This window comes from Sapajus apella, unplaced genomic scaffold (genome assembly GCF_009761245.1).
Source record: "Sapajus apella isolate SASKATOON/1434 unplaced genomic scaffold, GSC_monkey_1.0 scaffold214, whole genome shotgun sequence".
Classification (NCBI taxonomy): Eukaryota; Metazoa; Chordata; class Mammalia; order Primates; family Cebidae; genus Sapajus; species Sapajus apella.
Window position 1 is genome coordinate 659,753 of NW_022437154.1, and position 19,548 is coordinate 679,300.

Here is a 19,548-nt window from a genome sequence, read left to right on the forward strand (position 1 = left end):
AAAAAAAAAAAAAAAAAAAAAAAAAAAAAAAAGAAAGAAAACTTTTATTCATACACAATCCTATATGTGAATTTTTATATCAGCTCTATTCATAATTGCCAAAAACTGGAAACAGCCTAAATGTGCATCAACATCATACAACTGAATACTCCTCAGCAATACAAAAAAACAACTTGATTAAATCTCGAAGGCACTATGTTGAATGAAAGAAGCCGATCTCCAAGGTCAGTACAGTGTGATTCCATTCAAATGGCATTCTTGAAAGGGCCCAAAGATGTGTGGTTGCCAGGGGCTAGGCGTGGAGGGAGTCAGGATTCTAACAGAATAGCAGGAGGGAGTTGTTTTGGGCGACTGATCTTTCCTGTGTCCTGATTGTGATGGTGATTATTCCAATCTATACATGTGTTAAAATTCGTAGAACTATATATTTACAAGTCAATTTTATTATATAATAATGTTAAAAATAGAATTTTTTAGAATGTCCTCCTCCCTTCCACAAATATGCTGAGTGCCTACTACATGCCAGGCACTGTGCAAAAGGTAGTATACGCGAGGAGTGAATCAGAGCATCTGCGTGGGAGGCCGACCTGAACCCAGCCATGATAGAGGACTGAAAGTGACCAGCGCTGCAGCAGCATGGAGTAGCAGGCCATGCCTTTTAGATGGAGTAACTAGGGACCGCTGCTCAGAGGACGGGCGTCTGAGCTTGAAGGAGGAGTAGGAGCCATTCATTCATGCAACAAGCATTTATTGAGCACCTACTGTGTGCCAAGCTCTGTCCTAGGCCCTAGGGATACCACTATGAACATGAAGGAGCAGGTACCTGTTCTCATGGAGCTCACACTCTAGTGGGTGAGTTGTGGATGACATACATGCCACCAGATAAGAGTGGCAGGTACCGAGGAGTGCTCGAGGAAGGCGGCAGGGTAACGTGGCCATAGGGAGGCTGCTTTAGAATGACTGGGTGCTTAGGGAAGGCCTCTCAGAGGAGGGGACATTGCAGCAAAGGATGGACTGGAGACATGCCCTGACTCATGTGGCTGTGGAGTTTGGGAAACCCTGGGGGAAAAAGGTTCAGGTAGAAGATATGACAAACTAGGCGTAGTGGCTCACGCTTGTAACCCCAGCACTTTGGGAGGCCGAGGAGGGCGGATCATTTGAGGTCAGGAGTTCGAGACCAGCCTGGCCAACAAAAATACAAAAATTAGCTGGGTGTGGTGGCAGCTGCCTGTAATCCCAGCTATTTGGGAGGCTGAGACAGGAGAATCACTTGAACCTGGGAGGCGGAGGTTGCAGTGAGCCGAGGCTGCACCACTGCACTCCAGCCTGGGGGACAGAGTGAGACTCCGTTTCAAAAATAACAAGATATGGCAAATGCCAAGCCTCTGAACTGGGAAGAATCTAGAAGTGTGTGAGGGACTGGACGAGGGGAAGTGGAACGAGATGGGGATGGAGAGGCAGGCTGGCATCATGCCTAGCGCATAGTAGGTGCTGCCACAATGCTCATCCTCATCTCCGGTGCCTGGTGCAGGGAAGAAGGACAGGGCGGAAACAAACTGTCTGAAGCTCCCTCTTGCTGCAGCTTCCTGGGATCCCTCCAAGGCATTCAGAGAGGACAGTCCAGGCCCCCATCCTTGCCTTTTCCACCGCTGTGGCTGGTTTGATGGGGTTGATGGCCAATGGTCACAGATTTATTTAGGGCCTCATCAGCCACAACCCAGAAGGAAGCAGCAAACTGTCCACCTGGCCACTCACATCCTCTTACCGCACAATGCAGGGGGTCCTCAGTCACGCTGGGCAGCCTAGGGCCCTTCAAAAGCTGTATGGGTCTGGAAGAGGGGCGGTAGGAAGAGCCCCACAGTGCCCAGGACACACACAAACACGAACACCCATAGGAACAGCCGGTCCACCACCATAGCCACGTACTTCCAGTCCTCAATGACCTGCAGGCAGACAGAAGGGCTGGTCACAGGTGCCAAGTACTGGGGTTCCTCCTTTCCCCGAGTCAGGCCCTTACTATCTGGCCAGCGACTCCACAGGCCACGCGTGGAACTGCATACTAGGCGGGCCTCTCAGGCGGGCCGCTCTGAGCCTCTGGCTGTCCCCCACCTCCATCCTGCCTGTCCCCCACAGCACTGCAGGGCCAATGGGAACTTGGGCTGTACAGAAAAGTGGGGAATTGGAGGGCTTGTTAATGCCATATATTGTGATTTGAAAACCTAAACTGGTTATACATAGGAGATGGGGCCTAAGGATCTCAAAGCTCCATCTTCTCATTTTCACCCCAGACTCACTCTCTGAACTGGTTCTAGCTAAAGAAAGATTCGGGCCCCACCTAGTTCAGTGAGAGCGGGACAACGGGGCTTACAGAACACCTGGAAATCCTGCTGTTTAATTTGCTCAGGTCTGTTCGCAGCAGCATCTGTTTCTAGTAATTAAGACCCAGCCTCCTCCTGCTGCATCATCTGGATCTCTCTCTCTGGTCTTCTTAGACCCTGCTGTGGGATGTAAGGTGGGCAGAGACCTGGATGGCCTCCAGAGGGGCCACCACAGATGGGCCTGTCTCCTTCGTGCTGGGGGAGATGGACACTCACATCCTCTCATCGAGAGAGATGCCCGTGTGCCCAGCATCCTGGCCTCTCTCCCCCATGCCTGCTTTCACACCCTGGCCTGGCTGGCTCACACTACATCCGTTCCCTGGCAGAGACGGACGGGATCAGAAGGCCTGGGAGATCAGCAGAGGCTCTGGAATTGGAAACGTGGGCAGCAACGGGCATGCTGACGTCAGTGACCCAGTTTGTCAGGGCCTGTCAATGGTCTGTCTAGAGTGCGGATAATCCTGTGTCAAGCCAGTCCCGACACCCGAAACCAAGCATGACTGGCACCTATCCCTAAGACTCAGCAGGCACAGCACAGCTCTCCACAGAGCACTCCTTGGCTTTCTTTCTTTCTTTTTTTTAACAGCCCTAAATTCAAGCGGCACACGCATATATGTGTGTGTGTGTGTGTGTGTGTGTGTGTGTGTGTGTGTGTCTGTGTCTGCGTCCGTGTGCTTTTCCCTTTTAATATTTTTGTGCTATTTATAGTGACCAGTTAATCACCAGGGTGGGTGAAAGTACTGAAGATGAGAAGTGGCAGGGGCTGCCTTGGAGGCAGGCATGCTCTGGAAGGGAAGAAAGCCAATCAACCAATAAGCCCACCCTGTGCTCAGTGCAGGGCAAGAAACTCGGAAGGGCAAGCGAGTTTAAGGATATCAGGCAGATCTGGGTATGGAGCCTGGCACTGCCCTGGGCCAGCTCCGTGACACCGGCCAGATCAGTGAACCTCTCTGGGCTTTGCTTTGAAAGCTTCCCCTATTGTAAAATGGGGGTTCTGGTAAAAGCCACTTCACAGGGTTCCAGGGAGGGTTGGCAGTCACGTGTGTCCACTCCTGGCACAGCACCTGATGTGTGGCTGGAGCTTAATCAATGCTGGTGTTTATAATGACCGTGGTCCCACCTGGCTCCTTCTCTTAAGAGGCCTGTAATTAGTTGAGCTAGAAAGAGCAGAAGGCAGGTGAGTGCCAAGGGGGTGGTGAGGTGTTTAGAAGAGAGTTCAGGTTGGGTGCCGGCTCAGCCAGGGGTGCAGGAGACCAGCGCTTCTCAACCTAGAACGTGCACACGACACCTGGGATTGGATAAAAAAGCAAGCTCCAACATGCCTCCTCCAGAGATCCTGGTTCAGTCAGAGGGTGGTCCCACAGTGTCGCCCACGTGGCTCTCACTTAGCCAGCCCGGCCCCAGGCTGCACGTTAATGTGTGGGAGCCAATAAATTAGGTGATGCTGAACTATGGAATGGTTTTAACCTAAGTAATAGCATGATCAAATTAATGTTTTAGAAAGCGAAATCTGAGAGTCCTACAGAGCTGCGCTTCTCAAACTACAATGGGTCTGGGAATCTCCCGGGGATCCGGTTAAAATGCAGATTTGGAGCCAGCTGGTCTGGACTGGGCCTGAGACTCTGCATTTCTGATAACTCACAGGCGATACCAGTGCTGCTGGTCCGAGAACCACACCAGAAGAATATCCCATGTCCTATATTCCATCTGTCTGCATTTCTCTTCCTTCCTTGGCACAGTGTGATTCTGGAGCTGTTTCTGCTCTTTTCTCTGCAGGCTAACTAATGGAATGCCGGCGCTTCCCCTTGAGGATGCAGGGAGTGGAAAGCAATCTCAGAAAGATATGAACGAGATGTCCACTTTTGCTCATGCAGCTGCATGGGGGAAGACACCATGTTGTGTAGTCAAAACCTGTCCAAAGAATCTAATCTGAAGGTGTTGATAGGAGAACACTCACAAGAGCATGAAAGTTTTTCCCCAGCCTGGCATGGAAACGGGTGTGAACATTTCTGTCACCACCGCGTTCTGTGTTGTTACTCTGAAATTGTCCTTGGAAGTGTTATTTATTCAAAGGAGTCACGTGAAATACCCAGACTCCAGCTCTCATTGCTTTGTTCTGTGAAAGTAAATTAAATCTCTTTTTAAAATATCTGTAATTCTAGGCCAAGCACAGTGGCGCACACCTGTAATCCCAGCACTTTGGGAAGCCGAGGTGGATGGATCACCTGAGGTCAGGAGTTCAAGACTAGCCTGGCCAATGTGGTGAAACCCTGTCTCTGCTAAAAATACAAAAATTAGCCAGGCGTGGTGGTGGGCGCCAGTAATTGCAGCTACTCAGGAGGCAGAGGCAGGAGGCAGAGGCAGGAGAATCGCTTGAACCCAGGAGGCGGGAGTTTACAGTGAGCCAATGGTGCCATTGCACTCCAGCCTGGGCCACAAGAGAGAAACTCTGTCTCAAAATAATTAAAAATAAAATAAAATCTGTAATTCTAGTTAGCACAATTGATTAATTCATCACCCTGGAAATCATATTTTTACTGACGTTCCTACAGCCGTGAAAGCTGTGAGAGCTTGAATGGCTTCTTTGCAAGCCTGAAGAGGATGGGGCAGACGCATTGGTACCCCAGCGCACTTGTGTTCCCTAAGGGCTGCAGAGTCACTTCCCAGCCTTCCGTTTCCGGCACCTGCATTTCCTCTCTCCTCTGCCCCAGGACTTTCTCCAGCACCAAGGGCGCCTGCTCTGGAGGCTGGAATTACCTGGAAGTGCAGGGGAATTAGTGTCCTTATGGAATGGGGGCTGGTGGGTAAATGCCTCAGCCTCCCTGCAGGGGTGTGATTCTGAGGCTTGTTCCCATTGGTCCTCAGAGCGTCTGCAAGGATACGGAGTCCTGGGTGCCCACAGCAGTATCCTGCTCATTCATCTCCTATTCTGGCTTTTCTCCTTTCCCTGTCTCACCTTCCCTCCTCCCTCACTGTGCTTCCGGGGATCACATCTCAAATAAGCCACCTGCCCTCAAGTCCCCATCTTAGGGTTTGCTCCTGGGACACCTAAAACAAACAAGAAAGATCACTGGCACTTCCTTTCTCTCCCTGGATGCATGAAGCTATAATATTCAATAAAAACTAATTTCCATTTTGGATTCCTTATTCAGGGTTTGAGAGTCCTTGTCCCCTGAGTTAACTGCAAGAAGTGGAAACTGGTGTTACTATCTGAGCCTTTCTGTTGGGCAGGTGGGCCAGGGCTGGTGAGCAACTTACACTCTGGTCTTCATCGTCATTCTTCATGTGCTGGGCGATGAAGCTGACACCTTCTAATGCCTCCTGCACATCCTGTTGGAACCTCCCAGAGGACTGCAGCTGGAAGTTCCTGGGGATACCCGCCGGGGTGGAGCCGGCTGGAGACTTGGGAGCTGCAGAGGCAGAGTTCACAAAGTACATGGAGTTCCCATAGAGGTTGGAGGGGCTGGCGGAGGTGGTGGCGGCCTCGGGCTTGGTCAGGCATGACTTGCTGGGCGGGAGGGATCTGGCTGGGCTGCTGTTGGGGCCAGGGCGCTTCATGAAGAGGAAGGTAGGCAGCTTGTGCAGGAAGCAGCGCTTGACCCAGGGCACCATGGTGTGGGTGCTGGGCGAGCGGTGATGCACATTGAGCACACAGACGCTGGTGACGATGGAGAAGGTGACCAGCACCATGGTGAACATGAGGTACTTCCCGATGAGCGGCACGTCGAGGGAGGTGGGCGGCACGATCTTGGAGATGAGCAGCAGGAAGACAGTGAGCGCCAGCAGCACGGAGATGCACAGTGTCATCTTCTCGCCGCAGTCGGACGGCAGGTAGAAGACGAGGATGGCAAGCGAGGTGATGAGCACGCAGGGGATGATGAGGTTGATGGTGTAGAACAGCGGCTTGCGCTTGATGATGAAGTCATAAGTCACATCCACATAGCTGGGGTCCTGTGGGTTCACTGTCCTTCGCCCCGGGAGGGCCACTATGTCCCACTCACCACTGGGTGTAAAGTCATCCATGCTGGCTGTGGGTGACGTGAGGACCATGTCTATCTCCGTGTGGTCGTAGGTCCAGGAGCGGAACTTGAGGGTGCAGTTCTGGCGGTCGAAGGGAAAATGCTTCACCTCAATCTTGCAGGCGCTCTTGTAGATGGCAGGGGGCAGCCACAGGACGCTGCCGTTGGACCGGACTATAACGTTGGTGTAGACAGACACCTCGTAGGTCCCGTCGGCGCTGGGCAGGGGCAGGGCATGGACAACATCGTGAAACCCATACATAAGGCCTGGCCTGGCCTCAGAACTCACTGAAGAGCCCTCTGGGAATTTTTCCCACTAGTCACCCTTCCAATCCCCCGGGCCCTCATGGAAAGGGGCCTGCCTTTGTTCGCAACTATGTGGTGGAGAGAGCCCTACCATCAGACACTCTTACGGCTTCCCATGGAATAGCTCATTTAGGCCTCTCAGTAGTCCAGTGAGGTAGGTTTTATTGTTATCCCCATTCTACAGATGGGAAAGCCAAGGCTCAGAGAGGTTAAATGACTTCTTCAAGGTCAGAAAATGTGTAAGCAGGACAGTTGGGTTTTGAACTCAGGTCTGTCCCCAGACAGTACTTTTTCTTTTTTGAGACGGAGTCTCGCTCTGTCGCCAGGCTGGAGTGCAGTGGCACGATCTTGGCTCACTGCAACCTCCACCTCCCAGGTTCAAGCAGTTCTCCTGCCTCAGCCTCCCAAGTAGCTGGGACTACAGGCATGCACCACTACATCCAGCTAATTTTTGTATTTTTAGTAGAGATGGGGTTTCACCATACTGGCCAGGCTGGTCTCAAACTCCTGACCTCGTGATCCACCCACCTCAGCCTCCCAAAGTACTGGGATTACAGGCATGAACCACCACGCCCAGCCAGACCACACACTCTTAGCCATTTCACGCTACTGGTATAATCGTAAGTCAGGGAGAATCTCTTTGGCTTCCTCCACCTGCCTAAGATATTTACGCATAGTAAGTCAGTGCTACTGACATGCAACACTGGCAAAACAACAAAGGCTCAAAAGGATAGTGTGGAGCACAAAAAGGGTGCTGGGCTCGAGGTCGGGTCACTGCTGTGGTCCCGGCTGTGCTTCAGTGAATTAGACAAGGCCCCTTCCCGCCAGCCTCAGACTCCCCATCTGTAACGGAGGGCTCTGGCTCTGCTCACCTCTGTTTCTCTTTTAGCTTGGCCTGGAAGGCTGGGTAAAGCAGAGATGGGGCCCACAGTTGGACTCAGGCCTGGATGACTCTTAGGGCTGGGCCTGCTGCCCTGGCCTGGCTGTCCCCAGGCCTCAGCCAACCCTGCCACTCACTTGTTGTAAAGGACGATGTCGGGCAACCAGAGGCGCTTTGCGGGGATCCTCAGGATGTTCACACCCTCATAGCGGGAGCTGTTCCAGGTCAGGCGGTAGTCAGTCCATTCCTGGACAGACAGGCAAGGCCCTGTCACTTGCAGGTCCACTGGCACCAAAGGGCAGCCCTAGAGAAGACATCTCTCGGGCTAGGGGCCCTGCAGGGCACTTACCTGTTTCAGCCAGACATTGGTGGTCATGATCTGCTCTCGCTCATTCTGGGGAAGGAAACAGGGCTATCAGGTCACCACGAAGAAGGAGCCTTACAAATGGATTTCACTTTATTGTGCAAAAGGCTGTGAGCTCCAGGCCCTTGTGACCAACGGTTGCCCAAACATCTCTTGGATGGCTCAGAGGTATGTCGCACCCAGCACGTTTGAGAAAAAGCTCATGATCTTCCCAAAACCTGGTCCTGCTCTGGCGTCATTGCTTCAGTGAACGGCACCCCTAGCCATCCAGTTCCACAAGCCAGAAACGTGGACGTTGTCTCTGACACTCTGCTCTCTGATCCATCAATAAGTCTTGTAAATTGTATCTCCTAAAGCATCTCATTTGTGTCTGCTTCTCTCCACCGCCACCATCCTCTGTCACCTGGACTACTGCCGTGGCCCGGTCACTGGTCTTCCTGCTCTCTCCTTTCCTGCCTTTGGTCTCTTCTCTACACGTAGCCAGGGTGATCCCCTTAAATCTCAATGCCTTTGACTGGCTGCTCTGCTGCCTCATCTCATCCAAAGGAAAAGCCAAAGTTCTGCTTAGAGTCTACAAGGCCCTAGTGACCTGCCTCCCCACCACCCCTCACCCCATCAGCTCCCTGACCTCTAATCTCAGCGCTGCCATTTGCTCATTCCACTTCCACCACACTGTCTCTCGGCTCCGGCACACACTGTTCCCTTTCCTGGAAACCCACCAGGATGCTTCCACACGCTCTTCTGCTATCAGAAATGTCATCCTAACATCACAGAAGTCTTCCCTGGCCTGCATAAAATACCCCCTCTGTCCCTGCCCTGCCTTATTTTTCTTTCTTGTGATTTTTTGTTTATTTTCTTGAGACAGGGTCTCACTCTGTCACCCAGGCTGGATGGCAGTGGCGTGATCTTTGCTCACTGAAATCTCTACCTTCCGGTGGTCCTCCCACCTCAGCCTCCTGAGAAGCTGGGACCACAGGCACAGGCCACTATACCTGGTTTAATTTTTAAAATTTTTTTGTAGAGAAGGGGTTTCATCACGATGCCCAGGCTGGTCTCAAATTCCTGAGCTAAAGTGATCCACTCACCTCAGCCTCCCAAAGTGTTGGCATTACAGGTGCGAGCCCCCTCACCCAGTCTCATTTTGTTTCATAGCATCTATGACCTCTAAACACCATCTATCCTTCTGTGTATTATCTGCCACCTCCCACTAGAATCTAATGGCTATGAGGAAATAAGGCAGCTAGAAGAGTATGTGACATGTTGGATACTCCATAAATATTTTCTGTACAAACACATAAATCCTATCATCATTCCAGGCCACATCATCCACGCCTCACCTAGACCCTGTAATACTGTCCTAACTGGTCCATGTTCATCTGTACACCACCACCATCACCGTACACACACATCTGTTGTTCCTATGCAGCCAGAATAAACCTTCCAAAATTCCTGTCATTTTTATCCCTGTTTAGATTACTTCCTTGGCTTCCTTCACTTACAGAATAAAAATCTCACTCCTTCACAGGGTCTTCGGGGCCTTGCCAGGCTTCCCAGCCTCACTTCATCTCCCGTGTCCCTTTGTTCTGTCCCACAGCCCCTGGCCTTCTTTAGTGTTTTGGATATGTCTTGTGGTCTCAGTCTGTACTATTTTGCTGCCTCCTCTTCATCAAGATAACCTGCAGCACACTGATCTCAGTTTAGGAGTCACTTCCTCAAGGAACCTACAACTAGATAGGATTATCAGTAAGGTAAGGTTCAGCTACCAGTAACAGTGATCCAGAGTAACACAGACTTAAATAAAGTAGAGATTCATGTCCCTCTCACGCTGACAGTTTAGACATACATGGTAGTTCTGCTCTACAAAGTTCTGGTAGGAACCCAGATTCTTTCCAACTTTCTTCTCCACCATACCTGGAGTGCGGCCCTCATAAGAATGGACAAAAATAACTATTGGAGCCACAACCATAAATTCCACATTCCAGGCTGTTGGTGGGGAGGGAGAAGGGAGAAGAAGGATGCATGCCAATTGTCTCATTTTGATTATTTAGGCCACTTACATTTAATATAGTTATGATATTTTATTTATTTATTTCTTTATTTATTTTTAAGATGGAGTCTCACTCTGTCACCCAGGCTGGAGTGCAATGGTGCAATCTTGGCTCACTGCAACCTCTGCCTCCTGGGTTCAAGCGATTCTCCTGCCTCAGCCTCCTGGGTAGCTGGGATTACACGCACGTGCCACCATGCCCAGCTAATTTTTTTTTTTTTTTTTTTGTATTTTTACTAGAGACAGGGTTTCACCTTGTTTGTCAGGCTGGTCTTGATCTCCTGACCTCATGATCCACCCACCTCAGCCTCCCAAAGTGCTGGAATTACGGCGTGAGCCACCACACCCGGCTATATTTGCATTTAAACCTACACCCTGAGCTCTCACAGCTTCAAATCTCCCTCCCTGCATACCCCCAGTCTCCTTCCAAGTGGTGTTTGGGACTTTGTATCATCTCCCTCACAGGTCTGGGAGTAAAGGTGAGGCTCAGGGACTTGGGCTTGTGTTCTCTGGTATCTTCCAGGAGACTGGTCAAGTGTAGGGGAGATGACTTGGAAAGAGGGAGACTTGGAGGAGGGTCAAGGACATCGAAACAGGCAAGCCCCTGAGCAGGAAAAGAGACGAGAGTGAGGCCGGGCGCGGTGGCTCACGCCTGTAATCCCAGCACTTTGGGAGGCCGAGGAGGGTGGATCATGAGGTTAAAAGATCGAGACCATTCTGGTCAACATGGTGAAACACCGTCTCTACTAAAAATACAAAAAATCAGCTGGGCATGGTGGTGCGTGCCTGTAATCCCAGCTACTCAGGAGGCTGAGGCAGGAGAATTGCCTGAACTCAGGAGGCAGAGGTTGTGGTGAGCCGAGATCGCGCCATTGCACTCCAGCCTGGGTAACAAGAGCGAAACTCCATCTAAAAAAAACAAAACAAACAAAAAAAAAAACCAGATGACAGTGAGTGAGCAGAGGAGACAGTGTTGGGGCAGGGGAGCAGGTGGGAGGGTCAGGGAATAAGGGGGCCTAGAGAGGTGGGGGTGGGGTTGCTGGCAAGGGAGTACCTGGCTTGCCAGACTCAGGAGTCGATTACAAAAGAGGTGCTTTGACAAGCCTGCTTGCCTTGCCCAGCACTAAATCCCTACCTGCTCCCTAAAAATTCCCATCTTTAAACTGCATGTATCTATAACCCTCCCTCCTTAAAGAAAGAAAAAGAAAGAAAGAAATCCTGAAAAATAGGAGGACAATACCCCCTCCTGTCCTGCCAGCCTACAACCTAATATTTACTGTATACACAAGCTTTCAGAAATATGACTTGCATGGGTGACGGCTGGCGGCTGCATCCCCTCCTCCTTTATCACCCTACAGGGCCTGCAGAGCAGATCTGACCAGGCAGCTTGATCTTGGGCGTGCAGCCGAGCCTCCTGCTCCTTCACCCTCACTAGGGGCAGCAGCCTCGCCGCAGCAGCTGGGCTCGCCCCGTTAAGCAAGAAGCCCTGGCCTGGACAGTCACACTCAGACACCAGCCTGGGCAAGTCTGGCTGAAAGCCCTCTCTCCTTCCTTCTGGTTTGACCGGGGAGGAGGAGGGGCAGAGAGTACATGGCTCTCCAGCCCTCCCCATCCTGGGTCTATGCATCCTCCCAGGAGATGGAGCCAGTCATTAATTTGGCCAAAGTCTTCTTGAGGGCTGTAGGTTTGACAGGCTGAGTGTGTGGGGGCCAGCCGTGCCAGAGAGATTCTGGCATTTCAGAAGGCATCCACCTGGCCAGAGGAGGGTCTGCCCCCTTGGTGATATCCTTCCCCTGGCTGGACGAGGCGCCGTGCACTCTCGTCTTGTGAATGCTCCCCCGAGAGCTGCTTCCAGGAATGGGGTTCTAACCCTGTGGGTGGGGACGTGGGAAGGTTTACAATGGGCCACGGTTCCCTCTGGCATCTCCAACTCAGAGGCAGCAGAGAGAAGAGAAATTCTCAGGCACTTCCTCCCTCAGCACGCTGACTCTGCCCCACACCCACATGTGAAGAACATGACAATGGTCCCTGTGAATGCCACCATCCACGCCTCCTTTCCATCCCTGCAGCAGCCACGCCTGCCGTCCAGATCCCCACCTGCCTGGCTCCGTCGGCACTGCACTGCCTCTGGTCCTGCCCCCACAGCTGGGCCTCTGTACCCATCAATTTCCCGAGTCTGGTTCTTATTTTCCCCAACAAGTAGGGAGCATGCAAGGTCGCCTGTTGAGCAAGCTGTGGGAGAGAAGAGGGTGGGGCTGTGAGGACAAGGAGGAGAAGCTTATGGTTCTGCTGGAGACCCAGCTGAGCAGGGTGGATGGCAGGCCCTCTGGCTGCCTACCCAGTGGCCATCTCGCTCCCACCCTCATTTCTTCGTTATAACAAAACCACGACTTCATTAAATATTGGACATCTATGAACTTTGTGGACCCTTCTGCAGCCTCCCTGACATGTATCGGTAAGTCTAAATCAACTCTAGTCATTTCATTTTTCTGGCCAATGATTGCTTAGGGCTTGGGCATGAACAGCCTCTCCACCTGAGCCTGAGCCACGGCTGCCCTCTGCACGTACCACGCTGATGAGCTGGGCCAGGGAGAGCTGCAGCTTGATGGAGATGAGCTGTGAGGAGCTGGAGGCTGGGCGGATCAGGTAGTTGTAACGGGTTTTGTTCAGAAGGTCGTCTATCAGCTTCTCCTCGGCATTGGCCACGCGGCAGTCCCCTAGGAAAACACACAGTCAGACCTGCCGGGCCCTCGTGCAGCCAGCTGAGAGGGAGCACAGGTGCCCTCAGGGCCGGCTGAACTGCCTCTCTTTGGGGACGGAGCTCAGCTGTCCCCCTCCCCATGCCATACCTCTTCCTCCTCTTCCCTCAAGCAATGAATGGCATCCTGCACTCTGCATATCTGGTACAAAAACCAGGTGTCTCTTCTTGACCTCTGCCTTGGTTCATCCAAGTGGCCACCTAGTCCTGTCTTTTTTTTTTTTTTTTTTTTGACAGAGTCTCACTCTGTGGCCCAGGCTGGAATGCAGTGGTGTGATCTCAGCTCACTGCAACCTCCGCCACCCAGGTTCAAGCAGTTCTCCTACCTCAGCCTCCAGGGTAGCTGGGATTACAGGCCTGCACCACCACACCCAGCTGATTTTTGTATTTTTCATAGATATGGGGTTTCACTGTGTTGGCCAGGCTGATCTCAAACTCCTGACCTCGGGTGATCCGCCCGCCTCGGCCTCTCAAAGTGTCAGGATTACAGGCGTGAGCCACTGGGCTGGCCTTAGTCCTGTCTTTTACTTTCCAAGCCACGTCCCCACCTCCTCACCCCTGCCCTCCTTCTGGCCTCTCCAACCCCCCACTCTGCCCCTGCCATTCATGTACCATACAGTGCCAGAGTGGTCTTTCTACAGCAAACCGGCCTAGGGCCCTTCCCTACCCACGATTCTCGGAGCTGTAGGTGGAGTTAAAAATCAAGCTCTTTGGCTTGGCATTCAAGGCCCTTTCCCTGCAGGCACTGCCTTACCTTTCTCAACCTGATTTTCTGCCGCCTCTCTACCTCCACCCCAGATACTCAGATACTCCCTCTTCTGGCCATAGCCCACTGTTTGCCTTTCCCCCGTGACCTTTGCTGTCTAGCTTGCTTTTTTTTTTTTTTTTTAAGAGACCGGGGTGGGGGATCTTGCTAAGTTGTCCAGGCTGGTTTCAAGCGATTCCTGCTGGATTCAAAGGGTCCTCCCACTTCAGCCTCCTTAGTGGCTGGGACTACAGGTGCAGTCCCACCAGACCCAGCTTGTCTGACTTCTTTGAGCACACTCTTTCTTCTGGCAGGATTGCCCCCAGCCCACCAATTAAAAATTATCTGAGGGTCTGTCTTGTGCCAGGGACTTTGCTACATGTTGAGGATAACAGCGAGCAAAACCAGAAATGGTTCCTGCCACCAGAGCACTCACAGTGCAGGGGAGCAGCCCCGTTACTCAAATGTGGGTTTGGGTGCAGAACTGGGTATGAGGTGGTGCTTTTCCTAAGAAGAAACAGAGCTGAGACGCGGGGGGATTTTCCGGGTTCAGACTTAGACCTAAGAGTGCAAGGTCCCTCTGAGACACCAAATGAAGGGTCCAGCTGGCTCCTGGTCTGGAGCTTCAAGGAGAGGTCTTAGCTCAGAGCCACATTCACGACCCAGCCTAAATGCAGCCTCCTGCAGGGAGCCCCCCTGAGCTTCCACAGCCTCAGAGCTGCCCCTCTGCATACCCCTGATCTTTTGCCAAGTGGCATTTGGGTCTTTATGTCATCTCCCTCATGTGTCCGGGAGTAAAGGCCAGGTTGAGGGACTTGAGCTTGTGTGCTCTGGTGTCTTCAGGGAGAATGTGTAAAGCAGAGAAGAGGCAGCTTGGGGAAAGGGAGTCTCAGAGGGGAATCAAGGACATCTGAGCAGACAAGCCTGGGAGCAGGAAAAGAGATGAGAGCGAGCAGGAAACAGTGCTGGGGCCGGGGAGCAGGTGGGAAGATCAGGGAATAAGGGGGCTGGAGAGCTGGGGGTGGGGATGAGCTAGGGGCTTGCCTGGCTTGCCTGGCTCAGGCGTCAATGACATCCTTTCGCAAGGGCCAGTTCACCCAGTTGTACCAAACCCCTCCCTCTGTGAGTAGGGCCAGAGGGCCCAGAACACAGATCAACCCAATGGGCAGGCCTGAGGTGGACTCAGGGGTGGGTGCTGGGCTGGACTCCTGGCCATGGGGAGCAGCCGCCACCCTGCCTACTCCATCCACTTTCCAACTCGCTGCCTATCTGGAGCAGATGCAATATTTAGTGCCTTGTGAAAGATGCTCCTTGTGCACCTGCTGCCTGCTGCCCCTCCCCCGAACTGCCCTGGGCGCTCCAGAGGGGGGTCCTATGGATGCTTGGCCTAGATTCTGAGCCCTGCCTCTTACACCCAGGACCCCTTTCCCAGAGGCCAGCTGCTTGAGTACCCGGGAAGCCAGTCCGTATCCCCAGGCTAGAGCCGGGTCCCTCCCACAGCCCTTCTTTAGCGTGTCTGTGTGGACTGACTGATTTCATAGAGAGGGGTGTGTCTTGCCCAAGCCCATTTGGCATGTCTGAGGCAGCTCTGGGGCCAGATCTGCAGCTCCCAGCCCCCAGCTTTGCAATACTAGGGAAGGCTGGATCCCACATCTCTGAAGTCCCACCAGGCTGGTCCTACCCGGTTCCCGATTCCAGGGCTGTTCTGCAGGCTGTATGCTCCAGCTCCGAGCCCATCCGATGTGCTCAGGTGGCTCACCTTTGGGCTTGTCCTGCCTCTCAGGCATTCAGCTGACCCACATCTTGACCACCGGCTGTGGGCTTGAGTTAGAGGTCCCCAGAACTTAGACCATTTGGCCCAACCCCCCATTTCTCAGCTGGGTAAGCTGAAACCAAAGAGGGGAAGAAACTTTCTCAAGTGCCCCCAGCAAGTCAGAGGCAGACCAGGTCTAGGAGCCTCTTCCTGACAGAGGTCTTCCCTGAGCCCTGAGTCTTCTTCAGTGCCTCACTAACTTCCCTGTAAGGCGACTGCCCTGCAGAGGCTGGAAATGCTGCTGTCCAGGGCAGTGTGTGCCCGTGACTGCGCCAGTGTTTGTACTTGTGAGTGTATGGGGTGGGGGTGAGGGGTTCGAATAAACAGCAGGGATACTGGGGGCTGGAATGCACCCCCCTTACCCCCAAAATGGGGGGCAGGGGAGCCCAGCCCAGCACAGCACATGCCTAGACTTCCCAGTCTACTGAATGCCTGTGAGGCCAGCTGGGTTCAAAAGACAAGGAACAGCCTTTCCCCCCAGAGGGCAGAGGTGGCCCGGGATTCCTGGAAGCTTCTGCATCGTGGTGGGAGGCTCACATCGCAGCCCTGGGGCTGACAGTTAAACAGAGAAGCCGCCACTAGGGGTCAGTCATGATCCAATGGCTCTGTCGGAATGGGCCCCACCAGCCTCTGCCCAGGGTAGTTTTCCAGGCCTTTAGGAGAAAAACTGTTCCCCTCGAGAAAGGGGCTAACGATCTGAGAGGAAGCCATAGCTGGAATTCCAAACTGTGTGAGTGTGTGTCCAGTTTGAAAAGCATATCCAATCTAAACATTTATACCGAAAAAATGGAAAGATATACCCTTTGTTTTTGAATACAAGCTACAGAAAGCAACAGTTAACAGACTCTTATGGGAAAGATTAGATTCTGCATCTGGAAAGGCAGAGTGATTTTTCAACTGGGGTGTATGTTGTTAACTGAGGAAGGGAACATGATATTTATTAAAAGGCAGCTATGAAATTTTTTTAAGCAGAGAAGTTACCTTTTATAAAGAGCGTACCACATACTATTAGTGCTTCTTCCATCAAGTGTAGTAATCACCTGGATGCTTGTATACATGCAAATTCCTAGGCTTTATTCCCAGAGATTCTGATCCTGTGAGCCTAGGGTGGGGCCCAGAAATCTGTATGGGGTGATGCAGGCTGCCCCAGGACCGCACCTAAGAAACACTGCAACTGCCCCACACACATCCACATCTCCAAATATGTAGGCAGGCCATATTGTCTCCACAGAACAGATGGGGAAACTGAGGCCCAGGATGGGGAAAGAAATGGCACAGGGTCACCCAGTAAGTAGTGGCAGAGCCACAATAGACACACGGCCTGGAGCCACAGTACACACACTGCCTGGAGCCACAGTACGCACAAGGCCCGCAGCCACAGTACGCACACGGCCCGCAGCCACAACACGCACACCGCCTGGAGCCACAACACGCACACGGCCTGCAGCCACAACACGCACACCGCCTGGAGCCACAACACGCACACCGCCTGGAGCCACAGTACACGCACATGGCCTGCAGCCACAGTACACACACACTGCCTGGAGCCACAGCACACACACTGCCTACAGCCACAGCGCACACACGGCCTGGAGCCACAGCGCACACACGGCCTGGAGCCACAACGCACACACTGCCTGGAGCCATAACGCACACACTGCATGCAGCCACAACGCACTCACTGCCTGGAGCCACAACACACACACAGCCTGCGGCCACAACACACACACCACCTGGAGCCACAACACACACATCGCATGCGGCCGCAGCGCACACAATGCGGCCACAACGCACACACCGTCTGGAGCCACAGTACACACACGGCCTGGAGCCACAACACACACACACGGCCTGGAGCCACCATATTAGATGAGAGCTCCACCTCCCTAGAGTAGTTTGTATTTCGTACTTTCTGTAGTTTGTATTCCAAAATGATGGGTATATCTTTCCGTTTTTTCAGTATAAATGTTTAGATAGGATGTCTTCCAAACTGCACACACACACCGACGGTTTAGAATTCCAGCTACAGCTCCCTCGCCGATTATTAGCCCCTTGTATGTTCCCTGACTCCTACCTCCTGCCTCCCCTGTGGTGGGTCTCCATGCAAGGAAGAGGTAGCCCTGGTCTTCTAGGCTGACTGGGGCTTGGAGGAAAGCCTGGGTGAGTGTAGGAGCTACAAGGGCCCTTGGAATTCGGGTGGGGAAACTGAGCCCCAGAGAAGGCAGTCTACCAGGAGAAGGGCTGGGTCTCCTTCCTGAGTGTTAGGTCCAACTTCAGCAGTCTGGGCCTCAGTCCAGCTGGCTGTCCAGGCCCGGCACGTCTCGGATGGGTGACCAGAGGCTGTGGTGCCGTAAAACGTGTTTCCTGGGAGATGCACCCCAAAGCACAAAACATCCCAGGGCTGGTGATTTAAGCAAGCCCCCTTCCCTGTCGGCCCAGTTTCGCCATCTCTACCGCAGCTGTGTTAGAGGAGACTTCTCTCTAAGGCTGAGCAGCAGATTGGCTCCCGAGCGCCTACCCCGCCCTGGTGGCTGACCCCTCTGCGCCCACGCTCCAAGAAAGTCACCTCTAAGGCAAAAAAAGAACCTCGGCCCTGTTGGGAGCGGGAGCTGGTGCACTACCAGCCTCCCAGGCCGCGGGGGATGACCCGGGCTTCCTGCCCCGCTGCCCAGCCTGCAGACACTCACCCCGCAGGGTGGCCCTGGCGCTTGCAGCGGCTCCGGGAAGAGTTGGCCCCCACTCCAAACCTGGCAGACCCATGCACGCAGGCCCGTCCCCGCCGCCTCGGCGAGTGGGCTCAGCCCTGCCCACGCCCCCATCTGGCCGGGACAGCCTCGGGCCACTCCCCCGGGCGCAGGGCACCCTCCCTTCCACCTGTGGCCAGTCCAGCCCCGTTCAGCCCAACTCAGGCGCCCCTCCCTCCCTTCCCGAAAAGAACTCACCGCGCCCGCGAAGGGCGACCAGGAGGAAAAGGAGCAGGGAAGGCGCGCGCCTCATGGCCGGCGGGGCGGGTGGCAGCCGCCGCGAGCTCGGCTGTCGGGTCCCAGGCACCCGGGAGCAGCGCGCGGTGGAGTGAGCGCAGGTCCGGGACCCGAGGTTTGCGCGCGGCGGCGCTCACTAGGACCCCGCGGACAGCCCGGCCGAGCCCCGCCCACCCGGGGAGAACCGGGTCCGCTGCCCCGCCCCGCCGCACGTGGGTGGTGTGGACCCCGCGGCAGCCTGGCTTCGCGGTCTCCTCGGGCCTCCCAACCTTCCCCAAGACAGGCAGGCAGGACAGCGCCTGCACCCCTGGCACAGCCGGGGAGACTCGAGGGCGGCGGACGCCGGCGCAGGAGCCTCTGCTGTCGGGGAGAAGCACGTGCTGGGGCGGGGAGGTCCTCGGCTTTGCCTCCCTGGCGTCCAAGAGGCTTTTAGGCAAATGACTCATCTCAAGCTCTTACTCATGGGGTTTGCTGACAGAAAGGACACTGCCGGGTGAGCCGAGAGGGAGCGCTGCTCTCTGCAGACTTAGCAGGGAGGGCACTTAGGAAAAGTGAGTGAAATCTGGGAGGGTGAATAGCTCAGGGCCCCTCACCCAGCTTGGCGGCTGGGGAAGGAGCAGAGTTAAAGCGAGGGGACGGGGCTGGAGTGGGCTGGCCTTGTCCTCCGCCTTGGGCCTTCCAACCTGGGCTCAACAGAGGCCGCTCAGGTGATTCAGGGGAACATCCCTCTCCCAGCCAGGGTGTCCCTGCCGCGTTTTTGGAATCAGTACCATGCCCTGGAGGGACAGACCCCACCTTCGGACCTGGCTGGGACTGCTGCCTCAATTCTGGATCCAAAAGGGCCTCTGGCAGCTTCTCCATCTCCCTCTCAGTTCAGTCCTCCTACCTGCTCCCCCGTGTGGGCCCTAACAGGCAAAGCTGACAACTGAAGGAACAAGGCAGGAAGGGCCTTCCTCCGAGCCCTCTGAGCAAGTGACCTCCTGTTAAAAGGCAGCTTTGCCCCTTCTCTCCAGGACTCTCAGTCTCGCTTTCATATTGCTCCCCCCATGTCATTTTGCTCTAATCTGCCATTTTGACACACGGTCTTTAAAAACAACAGCTAAACAACAACAACACTGTTGGAATGGGACGGACTTCCCCTTTGGGACGTTTGGAGAAGTTACGTTTGAGGGCATCCTCTCTTCCCCAAACTGCAGCAGTAATAAGCGAGATATATAAAGTTAATTAAAACAACATGGCAAGGGTGCAAAATGAGAT

General features: G+C 53.7%; 1 protein-coding gene across 2 annotated transcripts; it reads right to left on the bottom strand.

The window, feature by feature from the left end:
* Positions 1 to 1,281: 1,281 nt before the first annotated feature.
* Positions 1,282 to 18,444, bottom strand: CHRNB4 (cholinergic receptor nicotinic beta 4 subunit). 2 transcript variants are annotated; one of them, XM_032270665.1, is made up of 6 exons: positions 18,253 to 18,438; positions 12,563 to 12,711; positions 7,933 to 7,977; positions 7,721 to 7,830; positions 5,637 to 6,615; positions 1,282 to 1,943 (listed from the first exon to the last, which is right to left on the bottom strand). In XM_032270665.1, the coding sequence occupies exons 1-6, from the start codon at positions 18,305 to 18,307 to the stop codon at positions 1,803 to 1,805; spliced, it is 1,479 nt and encodes a 492-aa protein (XP_032126556.1). In that variant the 5' UTR covers positions 18,308 to 18,438; the 3' UTR covers positions 1,282 to 1,802. The 2 variants fall into 2 exon arrangements, with proteins under 2 accessions (XP_032126556.1, XP_032126558.1); XM_032270667.1 differs by lacking the exon at positions 5,637 to 6,615 and having other exon boundaries at positions 18,253 to 18,444.
* Positions 18,445 to 19,548: the final 1,104 nt, after the last annotated feature.